This window comes from Micropterus dolomieu, linkage group LG11, assembly GCF_021292245.1.
Source record: "Micropterus dolomieu isolate WLL.071019.BEF.003 ecotype Adirondacks linkage group LG11, ASM2129224v1, whole genome shotgun sequence".
Taxonomy (NCBI): Eukaryota; Metazoa; Chordata; class Actinopteri; order Centrarchiformes; family Centrarchidae; genus Micropterus; species Micropterus dolomieu.
The window spans coordinates 289,015-314,810 of NC_060160.1; the positions used below are offsets into that span (position 1 = coordinate 289,015).

A 25,796-nucleotide genomic window follows, 5' to 3' on the forward strand; every position below is an offset into this window, starting at 1 on the left:
CACCAATTCATTCATTCAGTAATTAGTCTGAGGCGAAAACAGACGTGTGATCGGTAAACTTTAATAATATAAAGATGTTGTTGCTCGTCTTTCAGTAACTTGTTCAGTGTTCAAACTCTGGCCTGAAAGCTCGTTTCCAGTTAATCACCTGAGTCAGAAAAACACGGCGACACACAAACTTTCTCTTCAACTCGTTTTAATCCCAAAGCTGAATTTCATCAAAGCAAAACAACAGACAGGAACGATCAGGAACTATAAAACATAAAAAAGAATCCGTGTGAGAGCCGTCAGCAGAGTTTACATGTTGTCTTCGTCAGAGTCGTCCTCCTCCTCCAGAGAATCCTGAAACACACAGGGACACGTGGATCAGCTGACTGCAGGTGTGTGTGTGTGTGTGTGTGTGGGCAGTACAGGTGTGTCCTGCTCACCTTGGCGTATTTCTCAGCCTCCTCTCTGACGTCTTTGGGTACCAGCTCGTGTCGTCCGTTTGTGACTGAGGGGAGAGGACACAGACAGGAGGGTCAGGACTGAGTCCATCACGTGACCCTTCACGTACACTGAGCGTGTGCGTGGCCGGTGTAAACAGGAAGCAGATCGTCTACTCGGCGGCTAAAGAAGAAAGTTCTGCTAGAGAAGAACGCAGAGCAGCGATGGTGAAGAACCACAGCAGGGATTTCTCTGCACGGAGCGACGGCGAGGTGGAACTGTTACTGCGAGGAACACGGGAGGACGGAGACCGTGGCGGCGGGAACAGACTGGGAGTCGACGCAAAGCAAATACAGAGAGCTGCAGAGTACAAGAGTACTTTACACAGTACAGAATACTTTAATAAAACTCTGTCAGCAGCATCGCGTTTCTGCTTCATCACTGATCAGAGCCAATCAGGAAGCCGAACGTGAGCGTCATCGTCTCCACCAACACGGCGCCCCGGAGTTTAAAACCAGAACGGGGTCAGCAGCGTTTTCACACTTCAGCGTTTCAGTCTGGACGGAAGGAGACGCAGCAGAAGTTTTAAAAGGAAGACGTAGTAAAGTGGGCGGAGCCTCAGTCTGCCAACATCAAGTTACATAAATGTTAAACTCGACCTGCGTCACTAACAGGCAGACTGGCGAGGAGACAGACAGGCAGACAGACAGGCGAGGAGACAGACAGGCAGACAGACAGGCGAGGAGACAGACAGACAGACAGGCGAGGAGACAGACAGGCAGACAGACAGACAGGCAGACAGACAGGCGAGGAGACAGACAGGCAGACAGACAGGCGAGGAGACAGACAGGCAGACAGACAGGCAGACAGACTGGCGAGGAGACAGACAGGCAGACAGGCGAGGTGACAGACAGACAGACAGACAGGCGAGGAGACAGACAGGCAGACAGGCGAGGAGACAGACAGGCAGACAGACAGGCGAGGAGACAGGCGAGGAGACAGACAGGCGAGGAGACAGACAGGCAGACAGACAGGCGAGGAGACAGACAGGCAGACAGACAGGCAGACAGACAGGCGAGGAGACAGACAGGCAGACAGACTGGCGAGGAGACAGACAGGCAGACAGACTGGCGAGGAGACAGACAGGCAGACAGACTGGCGAGGAGACAGACAGACAGACAGACTGGCGAGGAGACAGACAGACAGGCAGGCGAGGAGACAGACAGGCAGACAGGCGAGGAGACAGACAGGCAGACAGGCGAGGTACAGACAGGCAGACAGACAGGCGAGGAGACAGACAGACAGACAGACAGGCGAGGAGACAGGCAGACAGACAGACAGGCGAGGAGACAGACAGACAGACAGGCGAGGAGACAGACAGACAGACAGACAGGCGAGGAGACAGACAGACAGACAGACAGGCGAGGAGACAGACAGGCAGACAGACAGGCGAGGAGACAGACAGACAGGCAGACTGGCGAGGAGACAGACAGACAGGCAGACTGGCGAGGAGACAGACAGACAGGCAGACTGGCGAGGAGACAGACAGACAGACAGACTGGCGAGGAGACAGACAGACAGACAGGCGAGGAGACAGACAGACAGACTGGCGAGGAGACAGACAGACAGTTTAACGCTGGGCAGGGATGGTTCATTTTTACTGATGGCCTTATTGAGACTGCTTAACGATCCGATTCTTTATCGATACTGTATTATTTGGTGAGACCAGCCCCAGCAGCCTGAGGCCGGCTGCAGGCTGTGAGGAAAATATTCAATGTGCCATAACGTTATAAACTGAGATGACATCACTTGTGATAAATAAACATATACTGAAGTGTGCATATTAACTGCCTGGTTGTTTTTAATTTAATATTTTAAATCCAGCTAAATGTTGTTTCTGGACAACAGCAAAGTAACTCAGTAACTTTGTGACATCACAAGCAGCGAGTGACGTTTAGAAAGATCATCGGTGTGTATCGGCCCCTCCTCCTCTCTCCTGGCTGCAGGTAACGTTACAGGTAGAGGAGGAGCGGCTGCTTTGTCTCAGCAGCTGAGTTTAAGGCTGCAGACAGACATCTGGCTAATGCCAAGCTAGCGTTGAGAGATGAGTAAATTAACCCTTTCTACATGTTTGGATTGATAAAGTATTGTCTTTTTACTCGCAAAGGTGTTATTGCACGTACTTACAGTAACGAGGCGCCGCTGTCATCAACTAACGTTACAGTAGTTTGGAGCCGACTCCACCCTCACTGTGTTCCACCGTGACGGCGCCGCCTCTCGCTCTGCTGCCGGTGTGTGCGTGTGCAGCAGGCAGAGACTGCAGCCTGATGATTTTCTGATCCATTGCGTTTCAAATTAAATCACATTTGACGCTCGAGACATTAACGTTACATCCTAGAAGCTCGGACCTCATTGATTTTCGGGTTTTGAGAAATTTTGGAACCGGGTCCCGATCCCCATCCCCATCGCTCGGAGAGGACGAGCTCTCAGCTCTCAGGTGTGATCGTCTCTCACTCGCGTGTTTGGATGCGTCACAGCTGCAGGAGCTTCTGACGTGTTCTCACATCTCTTCTAAATATCGGTTTCTAAAGCAGCTCTTTTAATATCAGCCACCAAAATCCCAGATCGGTCGGGCTGCAGTTCGAACGCCGCCTTGATGTTTGTCCACGTGTGTGGGGAGAGTTCAGCTCAGGGATTGGTCAGACAGCCAAGAGGAAGTGACATCACAGGAGTTCAGCCAGTGAGCGAAACCTTCCTGTCTCTCATCATCCCTCCCTGCTGAGCACATGAAGCTGATCGACCTCACTGATCAGTTAACAAAGTTAACCTTTGAGAAAAAGTTGTGTACATAATAAAAAACAGGAAGTGGAAGCAACACCCTGATTGGTCGGTCCTTACCTTCTCCCACCCAGCTGAGCTCCAACTCGAAGGCTTTGTCCTTCACCTCGTCGTGAACGATGTAGATTCTGGGGACAGACGGGGCTTTTATTTTGGTGACAGTCTTGATAATAAAGTGATTCTTTCAAAGTAAAACACGATCGGTTTATCGATCAGCCTGAGCTGCCGTTCGCCGTCAGGACAGCTGACTCACATTTTGGCGACCTCTTTGACCAGCTCCCTGCACGTCAACTCCTTCATCTGCCGGACAGACACACAGTTACACACCTGGTCCGTCAGACGGACTCATCCGGATCAGAGCCGACCGCTCTCTGCTCCAATAATCTGGATGTAAAGATTCAGACTCACCTGCAGTTTCTCGATCTCTGTCTTGGCGGCTTGTTTTGCTTTTCCGATGGCGCAGCCCCAGTAACCCTGAACACAGACAGTGTGGTGACTACAGACGCAGCCAAATGACAATTCTTGGCCGAAGGCCAATATATTGAAAAACTTTCCAGATTATTCTGCCTTTTTTCCCCTCATTGCATAAATTAAATAATCAAAATGAGCTTTTTCCTCAGCGTTTCCTGCAGGATGTGGAGACTGGTGGGGGGCCCGGGGCCCGAGAGGGCCATTTCCTTTTAATAGACACATGTAATATGTTTTCTACTTTCTGTGAATATAATCCAGTTAATCTTATTTCCATCCTGTACAGACGGCTTATTTTGAAAACCGGACGTTGTCACATGTGTTTCCTCCTCGCGCTAAATCCATCCAGTCCGACCCGGTTTGATAAATAATGTTGTATGTGGTTCTCGTCTTCACAGCCTCTCTTCATACTGCAGAGACAAACTGACCGGATAAAGTCTCTAACCTGCCCGTCAGCTCGCTCTGGGCCGCTTCCTTACCGTAAAGGCTGGAATACGTGTGCACTCCAAATTTAGGTGCGGCTAGTTTAATCTCCTCACAGACGAGTGACAGAAACACTCAGAGTGGTTCTTTTCTAAGAAGTCAGCCACAGATGGAGACAGTTCAGCAGAACAGCGTCTGCAAACGGCTCGGACTCTTTAAAACGCTTCCACACTGCCGACATGGCAACTTACTGTAATTGCTCGGTAAAATTTATTTGGTCTTTCAACTCATTGGGCCTCCTGGCGGTCTAACAGTGTGTGTGTGTGTGTGAAGAGTGCAGCTCAGGGATTGGTCAGACAGCCAAGAGGAAGTGACATCACAGGAGTTCAGCCAGTGAGCGAAACCTTCCTGTCTCTCATCATCCCTCCCTGCTGAGCACATGAAGCTCATCGACCTCACTGATCAGTCTGACCGTGTGAACGAGTGATGCTGTGATGATCTTGTTCTCAGTGCGTGCAGCCTATCATCACCGTGACAACAGTGGGCGGTCTGAGTGACTCACGTATGAGATGCCGGACGGGTCGACCATGTAGAGCTGAGGACCGTCGTCTTTGTCGTACGAGCCCAGGATGAAGCTGCGGAGAGACAAACAACAACGCTCATCACCTTCCTGTTCCTGAGCTCGTCTTTTTCACACCGACACATGGTCACGTGTCAGAAAAATGGAAATGTTAAAAGTGAGTGAGCGGTACAATTTTAACCATTTCAGATATATTTAGTAAAATAAATCTGAAATCACGGTCAGCGTTGATATAAATCAATTTAAGGGAAACTCTTTGAACTTATTCTCTCTTCTAGCAGCAAATATTTACTGTTGTTTCCGTGTTCACTTGATTATACAGGAAGGAGGTCAACCATCCAAATCATCTGCAAGATCTAAATATCCGTTTATAAAGCAACTCTTAATATCAGCCGCCAAAAACCCAGATTGGTCGGGCTGCAGTTCGAACGCCGCCTTGATGTTGGTCTACGTGTGTGGGGAGAGTGCAGCTCAGGGATTGGTCAGACAGCCAAGAGGAAGTGACATCACAGGAGTTCAGCCAGTGAGCGAAACCTTCCTGTCTCTCATCATCCCTCCCTGCCGAGCACATCCTGTTCATTTTAACGGCCCTGTGCTCTCCTGGGACTCTGTTGTACCTGAACGCAGCACGCTCGGCGATCAGCTGACACGATGAACGAGTTGAAGGTTTCAGACTCACCTGCAGCCAAACGGCCGCACGGCGCTGTACAGCGTGTAGGCGTGGACGTACATGGCCACTCTGTCGGACAGGTGCTGCAACAACAGGAAACACCGTTAGCTTAGCATCACACAAACTAAACTTTGTGAGGACCGACCCCGGCGGTGGGACACACCTGCCACAGATCCGGGTTCTCAAACTGAAGAACATGTTTGCGTTTGAACCAGATGACGTCACATTTTATAGACCCAACGATGACTCAGCTAAATAATCTGCAGATTAATCCACTAAGAAAATAATCAGTAGTGCTTTATGTGCAGAAAGACAAACCTTCAGTGGGATGTCGTGTCCGTAGTTTGATCTGAAGCTGGAGGCTTCTTCTCTGGCAACATCGGCGAGCGAGCGAGCATCAGCCAACAGGCCGGCCACAGCCTGGAGAGAGAGAGAGGGGGGGGGTCTTAGGATATTCAACCGTCAGAACAGCTAAAATAAAAAAAGTATACAACAGATGAGTGAAGTCCAGACCCCAGCAGAGGATCAGGTCTGTAAGAAACTCCTGGACTTTAATGGCTCCTGTGTTTCAGCAGCTTCTCTGCTCCTTCAGAACAACCGTCTACCTCAGCAGCCGGCGAATCAGTCTGGCAGCGGGACAACTTTATTTCATTACCCAGCGGACCACAACAAAGGCAAATTATTTCAAGTCTTTGTGTCGCCTGCTCGTGTAGCTTGATTTATACTCCTGCGCAGGGTCTACGCACGGAGCCGCGCATTTATACTCGTGCGTCCGTCAATCTGCGTCCGCTGCGTTGACTGTTGCCGGCTGAGCAGGCCAACTTCCGGTTTCCGCTAACGTGAATGGGGGTAAAAACTGTAAACGTGCGGCTGGTGTAGCCTTTTCAAGTGTTCTCGACCGGGTGGATCACGAGTCATTTTGCTCGGGTTGTGACGGTCAAGTATATCCACGTGTTACAGCTGCCGTTTCGGCCGTAAAATTTACTTCAAAGCACGGGCACTTCCTGTCGGTCTAACTGGCAACACATGTCCTGACATGTTGACACGTCCACAAATGATGTCAGACTGAGCATGTCTCACTTCCTGTTCCCTGAGCTCTGTGCTCATCAGGTCTTTTGAGATCCTTGCGTTGTCCCACCCTCATCGGGCTCATCTCAGGTGGGGACGAGTCCGCCTACAGGTGGGAGATCGACCATCTGCTGACCTGGTGCAGCCAGAACAGTCTGGATCTCAACGCTCTGAAGACTGTGGACTTCAGAAAGAGCCCAGCCCCACCCTCCCCCATCATCCCGTGTGACTCCCCAGTCACCACTGTGGACTCCTTCCGCTTCCTGGGCACCATCATCTCCTGAACATCACCTCCCTCACCAAGGAGGCCCAGCAGAGGATGTACTTCCTGCAGCAGCCTGCCAAAGACAATGATGGTGCACTTCTACACCGCCACCACTGCTGCCACCGCCAGGGACAAGGGCAGGCTGCAGCGTGTCATTCGCTCTGCAGAAAAGCTGATTGGCTGCAATCTTCCTTCTCTTCTGGACCTGTACGCCTCCAGGACTCTGTGGCGAGCAGGAAAGATTGCAGCTGACTCCTCCCACTCCGGACACAAACTGTTTCAGACTCTCCCCTCTGGCAGGAGGCTGCGGTCCATCAGGACCAAAACCTCTCGCCATGTGAACAGCTTCCTGTCTGCAGCCTCATTAACAAGCAGGTAAACTCTGTGTAAACTTTCACACATGTAAATCTGATGTAAATATCATGGACAGCCATCTTGAAGATATTCTGTTTAATCTAGAGCTGCAACGATTTATTCGATTAGTCGGTCGAAAGAAAATTAATCGACAACTATTTTGATAATCGATTAATCGCTTCAGTCTTTGAGTTTTGGACTGTTGCTTGGATCAAAGAAGCAATCTGAAGACGTCACTTTGGTCTCTGCAAAATTGTGATGAGCATTTTTCGGAATTTCTTGAGGTTTTACAGACTTAATTAGTTGATTAATCGTGAAAATAGTCGGCAGATTAGTTGACAATGACAATCGTTAGTTGCAGCCCTAGTTTAATCTTGGTGACCACGCTGGGACACAGCATCATCTCCACCGTGGTTACCATGGTGACGACCTGCAGGCCACGCAGACACTGCTGCTGTGCAGAGTACGTGTGTGTGTGTGTGTGTGTGTGCGCGTTTACCATGCCGACATGTCGGTCGATGTTGAAGATGCGTTTGTTGGAGCCCTGCTCGTACAGTTTGGACAGAACCAGCTTCTCCACCCCGAACACAACGCCGTCCTTACAGCGGATCGCTATGGCCGTGCTGAACACACACACACACACACACACACACACACACACATACACACACACACACACGGCGTTATGGAAAAGCTGCTGCAGAGGTGCATTCAGGTGAAACCACACAGTCAACAAAAATATCCACTGAAAGATGAAATTCTGTTCCAGAGCTGGGCGATAAAACCAGAACGATAATTAATTAATTAATTAATATAAATTTCCTCATTAACAAATGTTTGATTTAATTCATCTGAATCACGAATGAATCAGCACTTAATTTTTCTGCTATGATATTTATTTTGTTGAGGATTGAAAAGAGATTTTTTATCACAACAGTTCTGAAAGTTCTGCCTCAGATTTGTTTGGCATCAAGACTTTGTTCTGACCAGAAAGAAAAGTTTAAAACTTGACTTTCACTCAGGAGAAAAAAATCAGTCTTTAAACCTGAAAGAAATAAGATTTGATTTATCCTGATAATTGCTGATATTTTTATATTTTTTTATCGTATCGCTCAGCCCCACTTTAACATCAGAACACCTGACTCATGTCCACAGATCAATCCCTCCACCGCCGAGTCTCTATTTTTCTATTACATATTTATTTAACCCGGTAAAGTCTCATGCTCTGAAAGATCATTAAAGCTCCTGACAGACGCTTCATCAAACTGCAATATGATTCATTTTGACGTTTAATACGACCTCTGCTCCCACTGAGACGCCACAGCTGACTCTTCATATCACCCACTAAACTAAATCTCTTCTGACGTCCGCTCAAAGGCAAAAATACTGCCTCGTTCACCAGGAACACCGTCACCTGGTTGGTCATCAGTGTGAACACAAAGTGATCAGCTGTTCTCTGCTGTTACATCAAGCTGCTGACCTGCTGTTCTCTACGGCCTTCATGGCGTATTCCACCTGAAACACTCGGCCATCTGGAGAGAAGGTGGAGGCCGACAGGTCGTACTGCAGGTGGAGACAGACTTGATGTTAGCAGGTTCACACCACTCATCTATTCGTTAATTATACAACACAATAACTCAAAGTGATTTCAAACCCAATTCAAATCAAAGTGTAAATTAATGAGGGTGTTCATCAGTTCAAAGGTTTTCAAATCACAATGTTTGGTGTGTTTTGAGCTGTGAATTCAGGATTAATTACAGGACTGTTGTTTCATAATGTGCTCTAAATTTATTAAAATCCACTTTCACCTCATATGTAGTAAGTTACAATCTACTGTCACCAAACTTCACATTATATCTCGTCGTTTGAAATGTCCCACTGACAACAGCACAGGACGGATGTTTCAGCTCTGAGCTTTATTTTATCTGAGGCTGTTTATTATTTAAGGCTGTTTGGTGAATCAAGAGAAGCCCGGATGAATTAAAACACTTAAAAACATTCACAGAAAGTGTTGTGCGTCTTCTTCATGGAGCGAACTTCAGTTCACATGCAAGGAGACTTAAATGCGGTGTATTCTAAAGGGAGTTTGGCGTACACCGGAGCTAACTGTTAGCATCGACTCTGCTTAACGTTCCCGTCAATATCACTAATTTATATCACTAAAGTGACAAAAACTGTGACGAAGCTACGGCGGGATGTTTGTTTTATATCTGTAGGTTTTAAAGTTTTCACAGCAAACTGAATCTAAATTAAAGGAAAACTTTGTATACTTTCAATTTCAGTTTAGCTTCTGCTAGCGGGCCTCGTTGTGACTCAGCAGGCTAACACGCTAGCTAGCCAGCAGGCTACAGGCTTCTATGAATGATTTTCAGAATAAAAGTGGATTATTTCCCTGTAAACTGGATTCAATGTGACACAGAAACGTTGAGCGTGAAGTTGAAGTGAAGTTCTGCTCAGACAGACAGTGAAACACTCACCCCGGTTCCGATGGAGCTCATTTTAACACCAACTCTGGATCCGGTCAACTGCTTTCAGCCCGCTGCGCCTGCGCGTCATCACACTGTCAACGTCACCGCGGTCATACATCAGCTTCCGGCTACGGCCTTCACAATAAGAGCCTCATTTTAAAAAAATCTTCCTTCCAAAATAATCTCAATGAAGCTCCATTTATTAGCTTTTTCTGGAGCTTTCGATCATATCACATGGTTCTCTTCAGCAGACATAAAAGATAAAACACGTTATATGAGGGAGAAACAAATTAACATATAGCCAGTAAAATAAAAGACTTTTTAACGGAGTAATTTTCCAACTGTTAAAAAAATGTGATAATAACTAATAACTCAGAGACAGAGTCGGAGAGATATTGTTATTCAATACAAATCAAATAAAAAATTGGGATTGTTTTGGGTTCCAGCCTCACAGATGTGAAATTTGCCAACAACACGAAACATTTTCAGAGAATCATTGAATCAGTTTTACAACTTAGACACAGAAGCAAGTCTTCTGAAAAATCTCCAGAGCAGCTTCTATCCACAGTAAGGACATTTAAAGAAAAGATGACTAATGGATGCAACTTCTAGTTTACAGAAGGAACTGTTTTAAATGAGTTTAATAATTTATTACAGGGTCAGCGTCTATGTGAAACTTTCATTTGAACTTCTCGGAACAAAGTTTCCCGCACGTCTTCCTGTTTTCCGCGAGCTTGACACAGCTGCACTTACACACACCACAGAAGAAGTCTTCTTCCGTCCTGCGCGGGTTCTCTGCCGCCGCCTGCTGCTACGGAGTGACGCAGCAGTGACGTCACATAAGGTTTGTTGTTTTGCTCGGGGGGGGGGGGGGATTAAAAATGAACCACATGTTGACAGTTTTCAGCCTTTCTGCTGTTGGATGTATAAATTAAATGGATATAATGTACAACCTCCTGAAGGAAATGTACAAAGTTGACTTTTTTATGGCTGAATAGAATTTTGCCGTTACAATTAATACTTTATTATAAAAAACTTTTCTTTATTTTGACTTTTCTAAAAGCAAAATACCACATTCTCCCAAATTAATGCTAAATCCCTTTAAATATGGTCAAAGATGAATCTGCTGAAGTTCAAAAGAGGCGCAGGTAGTTTCTGGGTGGTCTCTAACAAAAAGACAGTTCTTCACGAGCTGCAGTGAAATGTGACGTAACCCAATACAAACACAGGTGCAGAAAATTAGAATATCGTGAAAACGTTTTTTTTCCTTCCCGTAATTTAGGTCAAAAGGTGATACTTTCACATATTCTGGATTCATTACACAAACGTTTTTATATTCTGATATTTTAATATTTTGAGATATGGGCTTTTTATTTCCATGAGCTGTAATTACCAAGATTAAAGCAAAAAAGGCCTGAAATATTTCACGTTGTGTCTTATAAATCTAGAATATAAGAAAGTTCCACTCTCGTCTTTGTGGTGCAGCAGCAACGTCACCGTATAAACATTTCATGCCATAAAAAGTTTAACAAATATTTCCTTTAATAATCAGCTGATCGTTCGTGTCCGTTTGTGTGTTTAGGTTCTGCATGATGTACAAGTACAGACCTGAGAAAAAAATACCTAAAATGTTCAGAAACATTTTGAAAATTTAGTGTCAAGCTCACTGACCACAGGATTTCTCTGATGTACCCGCCCACAACAAAAACCTCAGACCAATCAAAACTGTTGTTACACATCAACAGTAGTTAGAAGCCATTTGGCAGAACTGCCAATCAAATGAAACTGTAGCGACTAAATAATATTAATATATCTGTGTTGATGTTTCAGAGAGGCGGGGCCTAAAAACCTGTAGTGACCAGGTGGAGGCGGGGCCTGAAAACCTGTGGTGACCAGGTGGAGGCGGGGCCTGAAAACCTGTAGTGACCAGGTGGAGGCGGGGCCTGAAAACCTGTAGTGACCAGGTGGAGGCGGGGCCTGAAAACCTGTAGTGACCAGGTGGAGGCGGGGCCTGAAAACCTGTGGTGACCAGGTAGAGGCGGGGCCTGAAAACCTGTAGTGACCAGGTGGAGGCGGGGCCTGAAAACCTGTGGTGACCAGGTGGAGGCGGGGCCTAAAAACCTGTGGTGACCAGGTGGGGTTTGTGGCGAGCTAATCTCTTTCTTCTTCTGTTGTTGTTAAAGGATGACGGGACACCCTGGACTCAACACCAACAAAGCACTTTCTAAATGTTTGACTTCTGAACGGAGCCATCATGGCGCACCTGAAACCTCCAGCCAATAAACGCCCAGCACTCTGAGCTCCTGTCCAATCGGAGAGCTTCTTTCAGTAAACGTCGACACAGAGGAGTTTAAGAAAAGTGTCCATAAGTTTTATTGAGTCTCAGTATGACCAGGGAGGGTTACAGACCTGCTGAAGGTTAAACAACTAAAATGTTGTGAAGTTTATAATCATCTCTTTTTCTTCTTCTTCTTCTCTTTTTATTTCTCTGTCTGTCTCCACTCACTAATGGAAGCTTTGGTCACAGAAGAAGAGTGAAAAACATTCGTGTACAGTGAACTTTAAAAAAGAAAATAAAGATCGGGAACAAAAACAGATTTTTAACTTTTTCTTTACAACAAATGAAACTGATCGACGTTAAGGCAAACAGACCGTCAGCTGGAGGACAGGAAGAGGTACAGGCGGGGACGAAGGTGATGAAGAGGACGAACTAATACAAACATATACAGGCTGTTTCTTTAGTGACATTACACTTTAATAGGAACGGGAACCGAGAGCTGGACGCCGTCACACAGCAGCAGCAGCACAGGAAGTTCACCGACACATTAAAACCACCCACACACACCGCCAAAATAAGAGAACAGAAGAGGAAGAAGATGAGGACAGAGCGACACGCTGACGGCGGCTGAAGCAACAACAGAAAGACAGAAAGACGTCGAGCTGCAGAGAAACTGCTCGAGTCCTGAAAGTCTCTAAAGATCCTTCCTCAAAGACCAACAGGAAACAAGCTCCTTCGCTGGAGATTCAACGCGCTCTGAAGACGAGAACTTGTTTCTCTGGTGGATCAACGAGCTCTGAGGACTTAAGAAGGAAACAGGAAGCACTTCTCTGGACTCTCAGGACTCGCAGGGACCTGCAGGTCAGATGAGGATCAGCTCCGCCTCCTCTGAGTGATGTTCACATGTTTGAATATTTGCGCGTTCCCCCGGACGCTCGAGGCCGGCAGGATCCGGCAGACCCCCGGAGGATCTGAGACCAGAAACATAATCAATACCTGTGTCGGACTTGGCTTCTGAACAGCAGAATCTCACCCAGCAGGAGGGGGCGCTGCTGAGCCACGACACGTAAAGTGTTTAAAACTGATAACTCGACTACGTATCTCACTCAAATTCTACCAACACGCCGTTATGACTTCGTTTCGTAATCAAGAAACTCGAAGACACAATAAACCGAGAGACGCGACTGCCACAGATGACGCTAACGCTAGCTCGCCAGACGACCTCCACGTCAGGCAGCTGATGTCATCACTACGCTCTGACCTACAAACTGATGGATAGCTGTTCGCTAATGCTAGCTACTGAGACAGCTTAGCATTAAGTCCCGCCTCCTGCTCTGCCTCTGATTGGATAATCCTACCTTTAACCTTTGACCAATCAGAGGCAGAACTGAGCTTCTTCTTCTGGTGTTTTTGTCAGGTAGAGAACATCAGCGCCTCCTTCTGGTCTGGAGGAGGGTTGACCCTGATTAAACCCTAAATGGAAGCGGCGAAAACATTTACAGTTTCAGACTGAATGTAATTCAGATGTTCGACGTTCTTTACGATCGTGTTTGGACATTTGAGAAGTTCAGGTTTGTGTTTCTGTCGACAGAGGCGCTCTGGGATGACTAAAGATGAATGTGAACTCTTTAGTTTCATGTGAAAATCACTCAGGAGAAGAAGAGGTTGAGATCCACTCTGGTTCTGCTGGACCGGCAGAACCGGGACAGGTGCTGCTGCACAGAGAGGGAGGAGGAGGAAGATGAAGAGGACGGTGTCTGGTTAGTGATGAAGACGACAGACTTCCTGTCTTTTTTAACCCTGTGCTCTCTCTCTCTCTGGTCCAGAGTTCTCCGTGTTGTTCGTCCGTCCGTTCAGGCTCCGCCCACAGCGAGCGTGCCCATGTGGTTGTGGGTGGGGCGTGAACAAAGGGGCGTGTCCAGTTTGGTGTAGGCGGGTCACACAGTTAAGTGTTACCTTTCAGGACGCCCAGACAGCTCTGCAGCAGCTGCAGGTTCCCCTGCAGGTGAGAGGGGCGGGGTCAGAGACACAGGTGACCAGGTGAACACCCCGCTACGAGCTTCAATGCTAACTGCTGCTAAACCGCTAAACCTCAGAGCTATTCCTACTTCTGCTGCTGTTTAACACACAACTCTCTGTTCCCCCTGCTTCCAGTCTTTGTGCTAAGCTAGGCTAACACTTCCCCCTGCTTCCAGTCTTTGTGCTAAGCTAGGCTAACACTTCCCCCTGTTTCCAGTCTTTGTGCTAAGCTAGGCTAACACTTCCCCCTGTTTCCAGTCTTTGTGCTAAGCTAGGCTAACACTTCCCCCTGTTTCCAGTCTCTGTGCTAAGCTAGGCTAACACTTCCCCCTGCTTCCAGTCTCTGTGCTAAGCTAGGCTAACAGTTCCCCCTGCTTCCAGTCTTTGTGCTAAGCTAGGCTAACAGTTCCCCCTGCTTCCAGTCTTTGTGCTAAGCTAGGCTAACAGTTCCCCCTGTTTCCAGTCTTTGTGCTAAGCTAGGCTAACAGTTCCCCCTGCTTCCAGTGTTTGTGCTAAGCTAGGCTAACAGTTCCCCCTGCTTCCAGTCTTTGTGCTAAGCTAGGTTAACACTTCCCCCTGCTTCCAGTCTTTGTGCTAAGCTAGGCTAACACTTCCCCCTGCTTCCAGTCTTTGTGCTAAGCTAGGTTAACACTTCTCTCTGCAGTGATTGGTTACCTTGGCGTGTTTCAGCTCCAGCTCCGCCAGCTCCACCAGGTTCTTCCTGAAAGCTGCCACTCGTCTCGTCTTGAAGTCTACAAGCTCTGCATCAGAACAGAACCACAGTTAAAGACGCAGCAGGTGGACCGCCACCTGAAACAGCTGAGCAGCAGAGGGGAGAACAGCTGGAACAGGAGCTAAACGTGTGATCCACTCTGGCTCAGACTGTTTCACCTCCTGCTTCTTCCTCTGGAGTCTAACTGCCGACCCTAAAGTGTGGCGCCTCGTTCCAGCTGGAAAAGGAGCGCCGGTCTGATCGTGGACTCACCTTGCTTGGCGGACTCGGAGATCTTCTCGAACTTGTGGCAGCAGAGCTGCTGGCTGGTCTCGGCCTGCAGGACGTCTCTGTTTTTGGCTCGAGCTTTATCCAGAGCCTTGTTAGCGTTCTCGTAGTCCACCAGGGCCCGGCTCCTCCGGTACAGCAGGTCCTGGAGCATTTTGATAATAAAACATGATGATGAGAACAGAAGCACAGAACAGCGGCAGCCTGATGCTCCGGCTGTCAGGACGCACCTTTGCAGCCTGCGACTCCCTCAGGTAATATTTCAGCAGGTCGGCCAACTTCAGGTCTTCATCTGCTGCCACTCGAGCTTCGATCTTCTGTAAGACATCGACACACAGAGATCACGGTTTCACAATCGGCTGTTGGGTGAAGAATCAAACACGTTCAATGCGTCTTAAAGTCTCTCTGTTTATAAACAGTGTGGCCAAAAGTATGCGGACAGGTGTGTTGTTGAGGGTCATCTGACAGCAAACGCACCCTGGTTTTCTCAAACAGCTCCGACACCTTCAGGAAGAACCTGAAACACAACGAACAGGAAGCAGGTCAGAGAAGTACCAAAAGGCAGCGCCGTCAACTGACCAACAGCTCAAACGAGTTGGATCGTACTTGCAGACGTCTGTGGAGTCCTGCGTTCCTAACGTGTAGAGAGACGAGGCGATTCTGTTGATGTCGTCTGCAGCGTCTGAACACACACATTACAGCACATAAAGCCGTTAGCTGACAGGAGCCGTCCTGACTTCTAGCCCAAAAACACTGGATCCTACAGTTCCCATGATGCACCTGGTGAGTCTTCCATTGGAGCCCACAAACGTTGTTAGAAAGTGGACTCTTACTTTTGTGCGAGCGGATCATCCGGTCAGATTTGGCCGAGGCGTCCTTCACCCGGTTGTGATATTCTAACAGGAACGTCTTCTCGTGCTCAAAGAAGTCGTCCACGTCCTGAAACACAGAAACAATCAGTCCGCATGAAACGTGAAGGAGAACCGATACGGAACCGCAAAACTCTGGTTCTTCTGTTTGTCACCTTGACTCCGGCCACCAGGACGCCGTCGGCAGACTTCACCACGTTCTTAAAGAAATCCTCCAGCTTCTCCTTCTTGTTCTTCCCTCGTACGCTCAGCTGTCAGAGGGGAGAGGTCAAAGGTCACGCACACATATACAACATGGAACACACTGGTCTCCATCTTCATCATCATTTATCCTCTGGAGAACCACAACCTGAGATCCTCACCTCCCAACCGGACTGCAGCGCTAACTCTTGTTTTGGCATCGAAATGACTTCAAAGGTACAAAAACCTTTTGAATCAGTGCACTAAATCTCGTGACAGGCGAGACGCGGAGGAAAGGGATCCTTTCCATGATGTTGTCAGACCCCTGGTGCAACAGTCTGAGCCTGTCAACAAGAAGCTCTTTCTGTGGACGCCATCAGGAAGAAAGACTACGTTGCAGCCGGTTCAGCTGCCGGTTCAGCTGCCGGCTGAACACTTTCTGTACCTACTCATCATTTCAGCACCAACATATGTGGATTTAAAAACACCTCAATATACCAAAATTATCTCAACTCTTTGTCTCCTTACATTAAACTCTATGTTCGCTGTTAATGTCCGTGCACAGCAGCTGTAATGCATAAATGTCCAAGTGTGAGTTTGTGTCTGAGACTCGATCTGTTGCTTAAAGTTAAATTCTGTTCAGGAGACCCAGAGTGTTTCAGAACATCCAGCTAACAGCTACGTGTGCTCAGATCTCTTGCTTGTGGCTCAAATCTTTTTACATTTTTGTTCAGAGTATTTGATTTCTACATATTGTGCTATAAATACAGGTGCTGGTCATGTAATTAGAATATCATCAAAAAGTTGATATATTTCAGTAATTTCATTCAAAAAGTGAAACTTGGATATTATATTCATTCATTCATTACACACAGACAGATATATTTCAAATGTTTGTTTTGTGATGATTAAAACTGACAACTAATGAAAACCCTAAATTCAGTATCTCCTAAAATTAGAATATTACTTAAGACCATTACAAAAAAAGGATTTTTAGAAATGTTGGCCAACTGAAAGTATGAACATGAAAAGTATGAGCATGTACAGAACTCAATACTTAGTTGGGGCTCCTTTTGCCTGAATTACTGCAGCAATGCGGCGTGGCATGGAGTCCATCAGTCTGCGGCACTGCTCAGGTGTTATGAGAGCCCAGGTTGCTCTGATAGTGGCCTTCAGCTCTTCTGCATTGTTGGGTCTGGCGTATCGCATCTTCCTCTTCACAATACCCCATAGATTTTCTATAGGGTTAAGCTCAGGCCAGTTTGCTGGCCAATTAAGAACAGGGATACCATGGTCCTTAAACCAGGTCCTGGTAGCTTTGGCACTGTGTGCAGGTGCCAAGTCCTGTTGGAAAATGAAATCTGCATCTCCATAAAGTTGGTCAGCAGCAGGAAGCATGAAGTGCTCTAAAACTTTCTGGTAGACGGCTGCGTTGACCTTGGACCTGAGAAAACACAGTGGACCAACACCCAGCAGATGACATGGCACCCCAAACCATCACTGACTGTGGAAACTTTACACTGGACTTCAAGCAACGTGGATTCTGTGCCTCTCCTCTCTGGGACCTTGATTTCAAAAGGAAATGCAAAATTTACTATCAGAGAACATAACTTTGGACCACTCAGCAGCAGTCCAGTCCTTTTTGTCTTTAGCCCAGGCGAGACGCTTCTGACGCTGTGTCTTGTTCAAGAGTGGCTTGACACAAGGAATGCGACAGCTGAAACCCATGTCTTGCATACGTCTGTGCGTGGTGGTTCTTGAAGCACTGACTCCAGCTGCAGTCCACTCTTTGTGAATCTCCCCCACATTTTTGAATGGGTTTTGTTTCACAATCCTCTCCAGGGTGCGGTTATCCGTATTGCTTGTACACGTTTTTCTACCACATCTTTTCCTTCCCTTCGCCTCTCTATTAATGTGCTTGGACACAGAGCTCTGTGAACAGCCAGCCTCTTTAGCAATGACCTTTTGTGTCTTGCCCTCCTTGTGCAAGGTGTCAATGGCCGTCTTTTGGACGGCTGTCAAGTCAGCGGTCTTCACCATGATTGTGTTGCCTACAGAACTAGACTGAGACCATTTAAAGGCCTTTGCAGGTGTTTTGAGTTAATTAGCTGATTAGAGGGTGGCACCAGGTGTCTTCAATATTGAACCTTTTCACAATATTCTAATTTTCTGAGATACTGATTTTGGGGTTTTCATTAGTTGTCACTTATAATCATCAAAACTAAAAGGAATGAACACTTGAAATATATCAGTCTGTGTGGAATGTATGTATACATTATACAAGTTTCACTTTTTGAATGGAATTACTGAAATAAATCAACTTTGATGATATTCTAAATATATGACCAGCACCTGTATGCACAACTGCCCTCTACTGGTTAAACTAGATATTGCAATTTTGCAAGTGGCTGATCTCGTGGCAGCTTTCATCACGACAGCAACAGCGCTAAAAATATTACAGTTGAAGGCACGTGAAGCGTCGTGTCGGGTGTCTGAAGGCGCCTGAAGCGTCGTGTCGGGTGTCTGAAGGCGCCTGAAGCGTCGTGTCGGGTGTCTGAAGGCGCCTGAAGCGTCGTGTCGGGTGTCTGAAGGCGCCTGAAGCGTCGTGTCGAGTGAAGGCAGGTGAAGCGTCGTGTTGTGTGTCTGAAGGCGCCTGAAGCGTCGTGTCGAGTGAAGGCAGGTGAAGCGTCGTGTCGTGTGTCTGAAGGCGCCTGAAGCTTCGTGTCGAGTGAAGGCAGGTGAAGCGTCGTGTCATGTGTCTGAAGGCGCCTGAAGCGTCGTGTCGAGTGAAGGCAGGTGAAGCGTCGTGTTGTGTGTCTGAAGGCGCCTGAAGCGTCGTGTCGAGTGAAGGCAGGTGAAGCTTCGTGTCGAGTGAAGGCAGGTGAAGCGTCATGTCGTGTGTCTGAAGGCGTGTGAAGCGTCATGTCGTGTGTCTGAAGGCGTGTGAAGCGTCATGTCGTGCGTTTGAAGGCGCCTGAAGCGTCGTGTCGAGTGAAGGCAGGTGAAGCATCGTGTCCTGTGTCTGAAGGCGTGTGAAGCGTCATGTTGTGTGTTTGAAGGCATGTGAAGCGTCATGTCGAGTGAAGGTGGATGAAGCGTCGCGTCGTGTGTTTGAAGGCGTGTGAAGCGTTGTGTCGCGTGAAGCGTTGTGTCGGGTGTCTGAAGGCGCGTGAAGCGTCGTGTTGGTTGTGTCAGCAGTGACTCACGTCCTGGTTGTACTCCAGGAAGACGTGGAAGTTTAGGTCCTTTCTGAGAACAGGATGAGCTGCTACACGACACAGGAAGACCTCATGCATGGCGACGGTCTTCTTGAAGATGGCCAGGTACTCCCTGAGAGAAAACACACAGCAGTGAGTGTGAAAAACTGAAGATGACCACTGGTGAACTCTTAGTTAGTGACTCACGCCTCCAGCTCCTGCTTCATCTTGGTGAATTCCTCCTTGGTCATGGATCCTTCTCCCTCCCCAAGCTTCTGCAGCTTCTCTCTGGATGCATCAAAGTCTGGTCTTGGGGGGGCAGGGGGGATCTGCACAACAACAAGCATCAGACTAAACATTCTCTCTTTATCCAACTCTAGTAATGTTCTGATGGCTGAACTGACAAGCGATGTTACGAGAACACATACTTTAGTATAAAGTCAACACAAAATTCTGAAAACTTCCAACACGTGGACGTTGGCAAATTCATCTACGGAAACCGGGGTGAAGTTTAATATTCAACATTTGTGGGTTTCTGCAGCTGCTAACTTCAACAGCTCCGTGTCAAAGTCTCGATTTCTCCAAGTTCTGGGATGTTGAAGAGCTAATTCAGGCAGACGTTTCACAGTTTGATCACCTGAAAATCACCAAAGATGACGATGCAGTTTGCGGCTCTAAGAACTGAACATCTGTCCAACGCGCCTGTTACTGTAGGAGGAGTTAGGGGTTGTCTTGAAAGGTCAACACGATCCATTTCACTCATCAATATCTGTTTAGTTTTTCAATATAAAAGTCTCAGACAACTGCTGATATAAATAAAGACCACCCTAAAACGTTTATAATTTGAAAGCACAGGGTCACGTGAATGGATGGCAGGAGATTATCGGGTTCATTTTGTCTCATCAGTCTGAAGCTCTACAGAAATGTCTGAAGAGCATTAAAGACAGGTGGAGAAGAGCCAAGTGCAGACAAGACAGTGTCGTCTGCATACATGTTGATGGAGGGATGTACCATCAATGGTCTAGACCTGGGAAACAGGCCGCTCTGTCTCTGTTTCTGAAAATGAGCTCTATGTTGAGAAGCCGACCACAAATATGAAGTTTAAACAGCTGTATTTCCTCATAAAAAACTGCATTCTGTGACACTAACAGCAGTATTTCAACTTAACAAGTCCACACAAGTCACCACCTGGAGCGAGCGAGAACACATTTGGGTATTAGACTGTACTTGGCTGGATAAAGACTTTTGAATTGGAACAGTACTAGACTAAGTGTCTCATAGGTGTTGCTCTGTGCCGACCCGGGCCTTTTCAACGGGAAACAACGCCGCTTACTGTGCTCCACGGCTACGACAGAACCACCAATGATCGGATTCGAGGCCAAACCTTCCAAACGATTCCACCAGAATCATAAGTTCGAACATGTTGCCCAGCCTCAGTCGTGAGGGAGTGTGTGTGCGGTTCTTACGATGTATCCTGCGTATTCTTCATTCTCCACGAACGAGTCGTGCAGCCAGATGAACTCTTCATGCTGTCGGACCACCGAGAACTCGTTCTGCTTAAAGTTGGGGAGCGTGCTCTGTGGAAACAGGAAGTACATCACCAGATCAGCTGATTAACGTCACTGTGTTATAACCAATTAAAAGAATCATCCATAAGCAACATCCATAAGAATTGATCTGGAGCCTGAATCATCATCGAGTTACGAGATTCATTCAGGAGTGTAGAACATGTGATCAATGGGGGAATTAAATACACAGGAATGTAAATTAGATGTGACACCTCAGGATCAGTTGCTTAAAAAATGAGTCGTTCCTCCTGTTCGTACATTAACCACCTCTTTGTGAACACTTTCAGCACGTCAGTGGTGGCGCTCTGTGCAAAGACATATTCTGAAGTTTAAATGAAGTTTTTCTGAGGCAGCAGCAGCCCGAGTCTAACGGATCATTTAACCTTAAACCCTGAACCTTCACACAGGGAGGAAGCAGAGCGCTCTGAACTTCAGCGAACACTCGCACAGCCTCACCTTGGTGTGGACGGTGAACTTGACTTTGTCTCTCTCGCTCAGAGCGTCAGAGATGTCGACCTGCAGCGTGGCGTCCGTCTGCAGATCCACGTTCACCGCCCGCGACTGCAGGAGGAGGACAGAGACCACATATCCCATCATGCACCACACCCACTGACCAGCAGACATGCATGTGTGTGACGGCCTGCAGTGACTGTAATCACTTCCACTGATACCTGCAGAGCCTAAAAAGGACCCTTAAATTATAACATCAATAAAGTGTAAATGATGGAAACCAAACTTTAAACTCGTCCAGCAGGAAGAAGTTTCATAAAGAACATTTAATTTTACTTTTAAAGATCCATTTCATGTATTCACAAGCTTCCTGTGTGGGTCCACATGGTCAGTTAGAAGAGTCGCCGGACCGCCTGTGAGCTGAGGATCACGTCACCAACGGGGTTAGCGATGCTAGCATGGCTGTTAGCCAGTTAATCTGTTAACATTCTTACTCCCTGCAAACGACTTCCGTCTGTGCCAGCGGCTGCTTTTTATTTGATAAAATGACACAACGAACACATTTGAGCAGGAAGTGATTGCTGAACGTGACGTCTGTTGTCTGGTATCAATAACAATAACTGACGTTTGTAGATCAGCGACGTATTAAAGAAAATAAAGGGAAAACTTATTTTATCACGTGTATTTTGAAGGGATCCTTATGTGGTTTTTAAATTCTGTAAATATTCATGATAGATAAAATATTCAGCAGGAAGCTTTAAATTAATTATAAAATAGTTTAACGTTGTTCTGTTTCTTCACATTTCTCTACAGTAACTAGTCTCCTGATGCCAGCGTTGGATGAAGCGTTTACAAAGTCAACGCAAAGACACGAAGCGACCGGAGTGCTGAAATGCTGAAACTCAAAGTGTGCGACCAATCACAATTGCCTATCAGCGTTCAGACTGTCCAGAGGTCAGCTGAAGGCTTCAGAGCGTGCAGAGGACAGAGACGGCGGGCAGAGAGGAGCGACGGAGTCTCTGCTGAGCTACAGGAGCTCTGGAGGAGAGAGCCGGGCGGCGCCGGAGCTTTGGACCAATAAACAGCGGCCGTCAGATTCTGCTCTGATAACTGTTCACTGACAGGAGGAGCTCACTGCGAACTGCTTTATTTAAATAACTTTTTACTTTAATCTGTGGGATTAAAACGTCGATTTATCTCCACTCAGCAGCAAGCTGCCCTGTTTCCTGCTGTTACTGTAGCTGCAGAGCTTCCTGTTTATCCAGAGCGACACACCTGGGGCCTGTACCCAATATTATGTAGCTGCAGTACCGGAGGCTGCAGTTTCAGGACCCTTGCAATCCTGGAACCGCAGCTGTGGGACCGCAGTTCTTTTGCGACAGCGCAATCTAGTGGAGTGGTGGTGCTAATGCACAGCAACACGAGGGAGGTTAACCCTGTGAGCTAGCAGCTGTAGGGTTAACCGGCCGACATGCATATAATCAATAACTTAAGTTTAGGCACACACTCGGTGGAGGTTGTGGTGACGGTAACTGGCTTCCGGGGGCTGAACAAGAGTAACATAGCTAGCTGGTATCAAAGTAAACACGGGTCCTAGAAATGCAGTTCTGGTCCTGAAACTGCAGCCTCCGGTACTGCAGCTACATGCTACTCCCTGCACCACGAAGCAGGATCTGAGCTTATCCAGGTAACTTCGGGGTTAACCCTGCTGGGTTTTCAGCACCACGAAGGTGGTTCACTTCTACCATGTAGATCGCCATGGTAACTAAACGGCTAACCTGCTCAGGAGCAGGTTCTGTTCCAGATTAGAGATCAACTCTATGAAGATGCCGCCTACTGACCAATCAGCTCTCTAAGAAATGACCTCACCGCCTGTAGGAGATCCCACAGACTGTTTATAGGCTGCTTTCTGTTTGCTGCGGTGATACGGAGAAACTCTTGTCTACAGCGATATCATCCTACAGAAAACCTACTAACTGCTCTGAAATGAGTTTAATATTTTTGATTTGCTCCCAGTCCGACATCGAGCGAAAGGCGGGATACATGCTGGACAGGTCGCCAGTCCATCGCAGTTGGTAGGATATTAAAATACTAAATTTATAATAATAATAATATGAACGTAGGCTGTTTATTTTAGATTAGTAGGCCTATAGCTTTCTTACAGGCTTCGTGGTACCGCTTATCCCGACCGTGATTGTTCGGGTAAGTGAAGCCAGATAACTGAAAGACATCCTGGGTATGTTGAACTCGCTTCGTGGTGCAGGACTCTGGAGGCTGCTGGGAGAAAAGAGACGAAGCTGAACGACCTGGAAGCTCAGAAAAAATACGAGTCTGTTACTTGATTCCAGCTGTCGTTGTGTTTTGCTGTGAAACACGTTAGCTCAGCTCTGATCAAACCAAACCCCATTCAGAAAACAAGCGTTTTAAAAGCTGTGTGCTTGTCATCTGGCTGGCAGAGCAGACAGAGCAGGAAGTCACATGTTTAACAGATCAGCATCATGACGTCGTTATTTCAGCATCAGTTTGATCCGTTTACTGAAACTAAATCACAGCTAAATGTTTATTTTGGGTTCATCCAGCCGCAGAGATGGCGGGTTGTGTTTATTCACCTCCAGCGGTCAAACTCACGTGAGAAAAACAACAAGGGGATTAAATTTGCGTTTGGTCTGAAAGTCAGTCAGGTGATCCGTTCACCGCTGGTTTGAGTCCGAACATGCAGAACGTCACCAGAGTTTTCTGGCTTTCTCTGGTATGACAACATTATTGGAGCTGAAAGGATCAGCTGATTCACTGATGTTCATCCCGACACGTTAACTGGGTCATTATTTAAACAACTCTGGTTCTGGCTTTTCTCTGCAGCTGGACTTCATGTCACTGTTTGGGACTGCTGGTCTGAAAACCGTCTCACTCAGAGACTCAGTAAAGAAAACAAGCGCCCAGCTGCAGCCACAGACCAGAACCTGAGTCCTCTGAACCTGGTCTCACAGAGAAAGAGGTCTCACTCTGCTCGGTTCCTCTGGACTTTCCACATCTGACTTTAACTAAGGCGAATTAACTAATTAGCATCCGAGCAGTGTGTGTGTGTGTCATGTGACAGCTGTTAGCTTCTAGCTCCGTTAGCTGCTGAAGCTATGGGCCTGCAGCTGGGTCTGTGTTCGGACCCCCAGCTGGATCTGTGTTCGGACCCCCAGCTGGGTCTGTGTTCGGACCCCCAGCTGGGGGGACCCAGTACAGCTGAACGACGCCGACTGAAGCCCGTTAGCATGAAGCTAACGTTAGCCAACACGGCGAACCTGGCTAAGAACCAGAGCTAACGCCAAGTTAGCCGCTTTAGCTGAGCCGAACCGGAGCCAGCGCTGACCCGGACACACAGACAGGTGAACGGGGACAGACAGGTGAGCGGGGACAGACAGGTGAACAGTGAGCACTCACTCCCCGGTCCTCCTCGGAGAGGAAGTCGGGTCCATCGTCCAGCCCTTCCTGCTGCGGAGACACAGAGCAAAGAGCCGTTAGTTTACCGACACAGCGGCGGCCCACTGACCGTAAAACAACAACACCACGGGCCCCGGAGCACCGGCGGCCCCCCGGGGCCCGGTACCGAGAAGATAGAAGAGGGAAAGCAGAGGGAGAGGCGAGAAAAGAGTGGAACCCACCATCATGGCTGCCAACGGGTGGAGACCGGAAGTGCTGTGACGTCACGGCGGACAGGCAGAGCTTTAGTCAAACATTTAATTTTTAGATTAAATTTATTAAGAAGATTTCGACTCGTTTTCACCGTGAAAATCCTAAAATAAAGTTTTAAAAGAATAAAAGAAAGATTCTGACGTTCCAGCAGAACAACCGAGGAGAGGTTCATTATTACCAGCAGAGTCTCGGGGCCACATCAGGATTATTTACTTACTTACTCTCGAAATGCAAAAACTAAATAAAACAAATCTTCATCCTTACTTGTCTCCTTATGTGGCCCCGAGACTTTGGACTGCTGCACCAGGATGTCACTTTGGGGTTTTAGGAATCTTAAAGACAAAAAAATTTTGATTCATCTTAAAATACAAGATATAAAGTTATCCAACGAAGGTTAAAATCAAGGGCAGCTGGACTTGGTTGAAGATACTGGAAGACGTTTCGTCCCTCATCCAAAGGACTTCTTCAGTTCTGACTGACTGGCAGGGAAACTCAGCTATTTAACCTCAGTGGGGTCGTTGGCCCGGGTCATCGATACCGCTGGTTCGTTAGTGTTCCTGGTTGCTGTGACGACAGTCGTTACGGTCGTTAAGACTACCTGTGGCCGAGACTGAACGACCATCGTTGGTATCTTCACCTGAGGCCAATAGGTTACGTTTGTTGAGTTTCCTGGGAAGTGATGAAAGGACAGCATTGTAAGTGGGGGATAAGTGGTGGCGTAGACCCCCTCCCCTGTTCAATGACGGCTTCTCCACCCTGGTGTAGATGCTTCCTCGACACCTCTTTCAAACCATCCATCTTCTCTGTCTAAAATGTGCACCTGGTGGTCCTCAAACGAGTGTCCTCTGTCCTTCAGATGTAAGTACTGTAACGACTGTCGTCACAGCAACAAGGAACACTAACGAACCAGCGGTATCGATGACCCGGGCCAACGACCCCACTGAGGTTAAATAGCTGAGTTTCCCTGCCAGTCAGTCAGAACTGAAGAAGT

The 25,796-nt window shown here is 47.4% G+C and overlaps 2 protein-coding genes and 3 non-coding genes across 6 annotated transcripts; all 5 read right to left on the minus strand.

Moving 5' to 3' along the window:
* Nucleotides 1-179: 179 nt before the first annotated feature.
* Nucleotides 180-9,706, minus strand: psma3 (proteasome 20S subunit alpha 3). Its single transcript, XM_046062498.1, has 11 exons — nucleotides 9,570-9,706; nucleotides 8,573-8,655; nucleotides 7,592-7,715; nucleotides 5,724-5,825; nucleotides 5,415-5,488; nucleotides 4,718-4,790; nucleotides 3,673-3,738; nucleotides 3,518-3,564; nucleotides 3,325-3,392; nucleotides 429-493; nucleotides 180-342 (listed from the first exon to the last, which is right to left on the minus strand). The coding sequence occupies exons 1-11, from the start codon at nucleotides 9,588-9,590 to the stop codon at nucleotides 298-300; spliced, it is 768 nt and encodes a 255-aa protein (XP_045918454.1). The 5' UTR covers nucleotides 9,591-9,706; the 3' UTR covers nucleotides 180-297.
* Nucleotides 3,122-3,200, minus strand: LOC123979680. Its single transcript, XR_006827290.1, has one exon. It is a non-coding gene; the product is annotated as a small nucleolar RNA SNORD53/SNORD92 (small nucleolar RNA).
* On the minus strand, nucleotides 4,504-4,582 carry LOC123979681. Its single transcript, XR_006827291.1, has one exon. It is a non-coding gene; the product is annotated as a small nucleolar RNA SNORD53/SNORD92 (small nucleolar RNA).
* On the minus strand, nucleotides 5,214-5,292 carry LOC123979682. The gene has a single exon (XR_006827292.1). It is a non-coding gene; the product is annotated as a small nucleolar RNA SNORD53/SNORD92 (small nucleolar RNA).
* A 2,203-nt stretch (nucleotides 9,707-11,909) lies between the features above and the next one.
* snx6 (sorting nexin 6) lies at nucleotides 11,910-24,846 on the minus strand. 2 transcript variants are annotated; one of them, XM_046062497.1, is made up of 14 exons: nucleotides 24,775-24,846; nucleotides 24,554-24,604; nucleotides 21,128-21,232; nucleotides 20,570-20,680; nucleotides 19,311-19,432; nucleotides 19,113-19,236; nucleotides 15,882-15,977; nucleotides 15,691-15,796; nucleotides 15,464-15,539; nucleotides 15,335-15,374; nucleotides 15,088-15,174; nucleotides 14,843-15,002; nucleotides 14,533-14,618; nucleotides 11,910-13,837 (listed from the first exon to the last, which is right to left on the minus strand). In XM_046062497.1, exons 1-14 carry the CDS (start codon nucleotides 24,778-24,780, stop codon nucleotides 13,784-13,786), a joined length of 1,224 nt encoding a protein of 407 aa, XP_045918453.1. In that variant the 5' UTR covers nucleotides 24,781-24,846; the 3' UTR covers nucleotides 11,910-13,783. The 2 variants fall into 2 exon arrangements, with proteins under 2 accessions (XP_045918453.1, XP_045918451.1); XM_046062495.1 differs by lacking the exons at nucleotides 24,554-24,604; nucleotides 24,775-24,846 and adding an exon at nucleotides 23,284-23,367.
* Nucleotides 24,847-25,796: the final 950 nt, after the last annotated feature.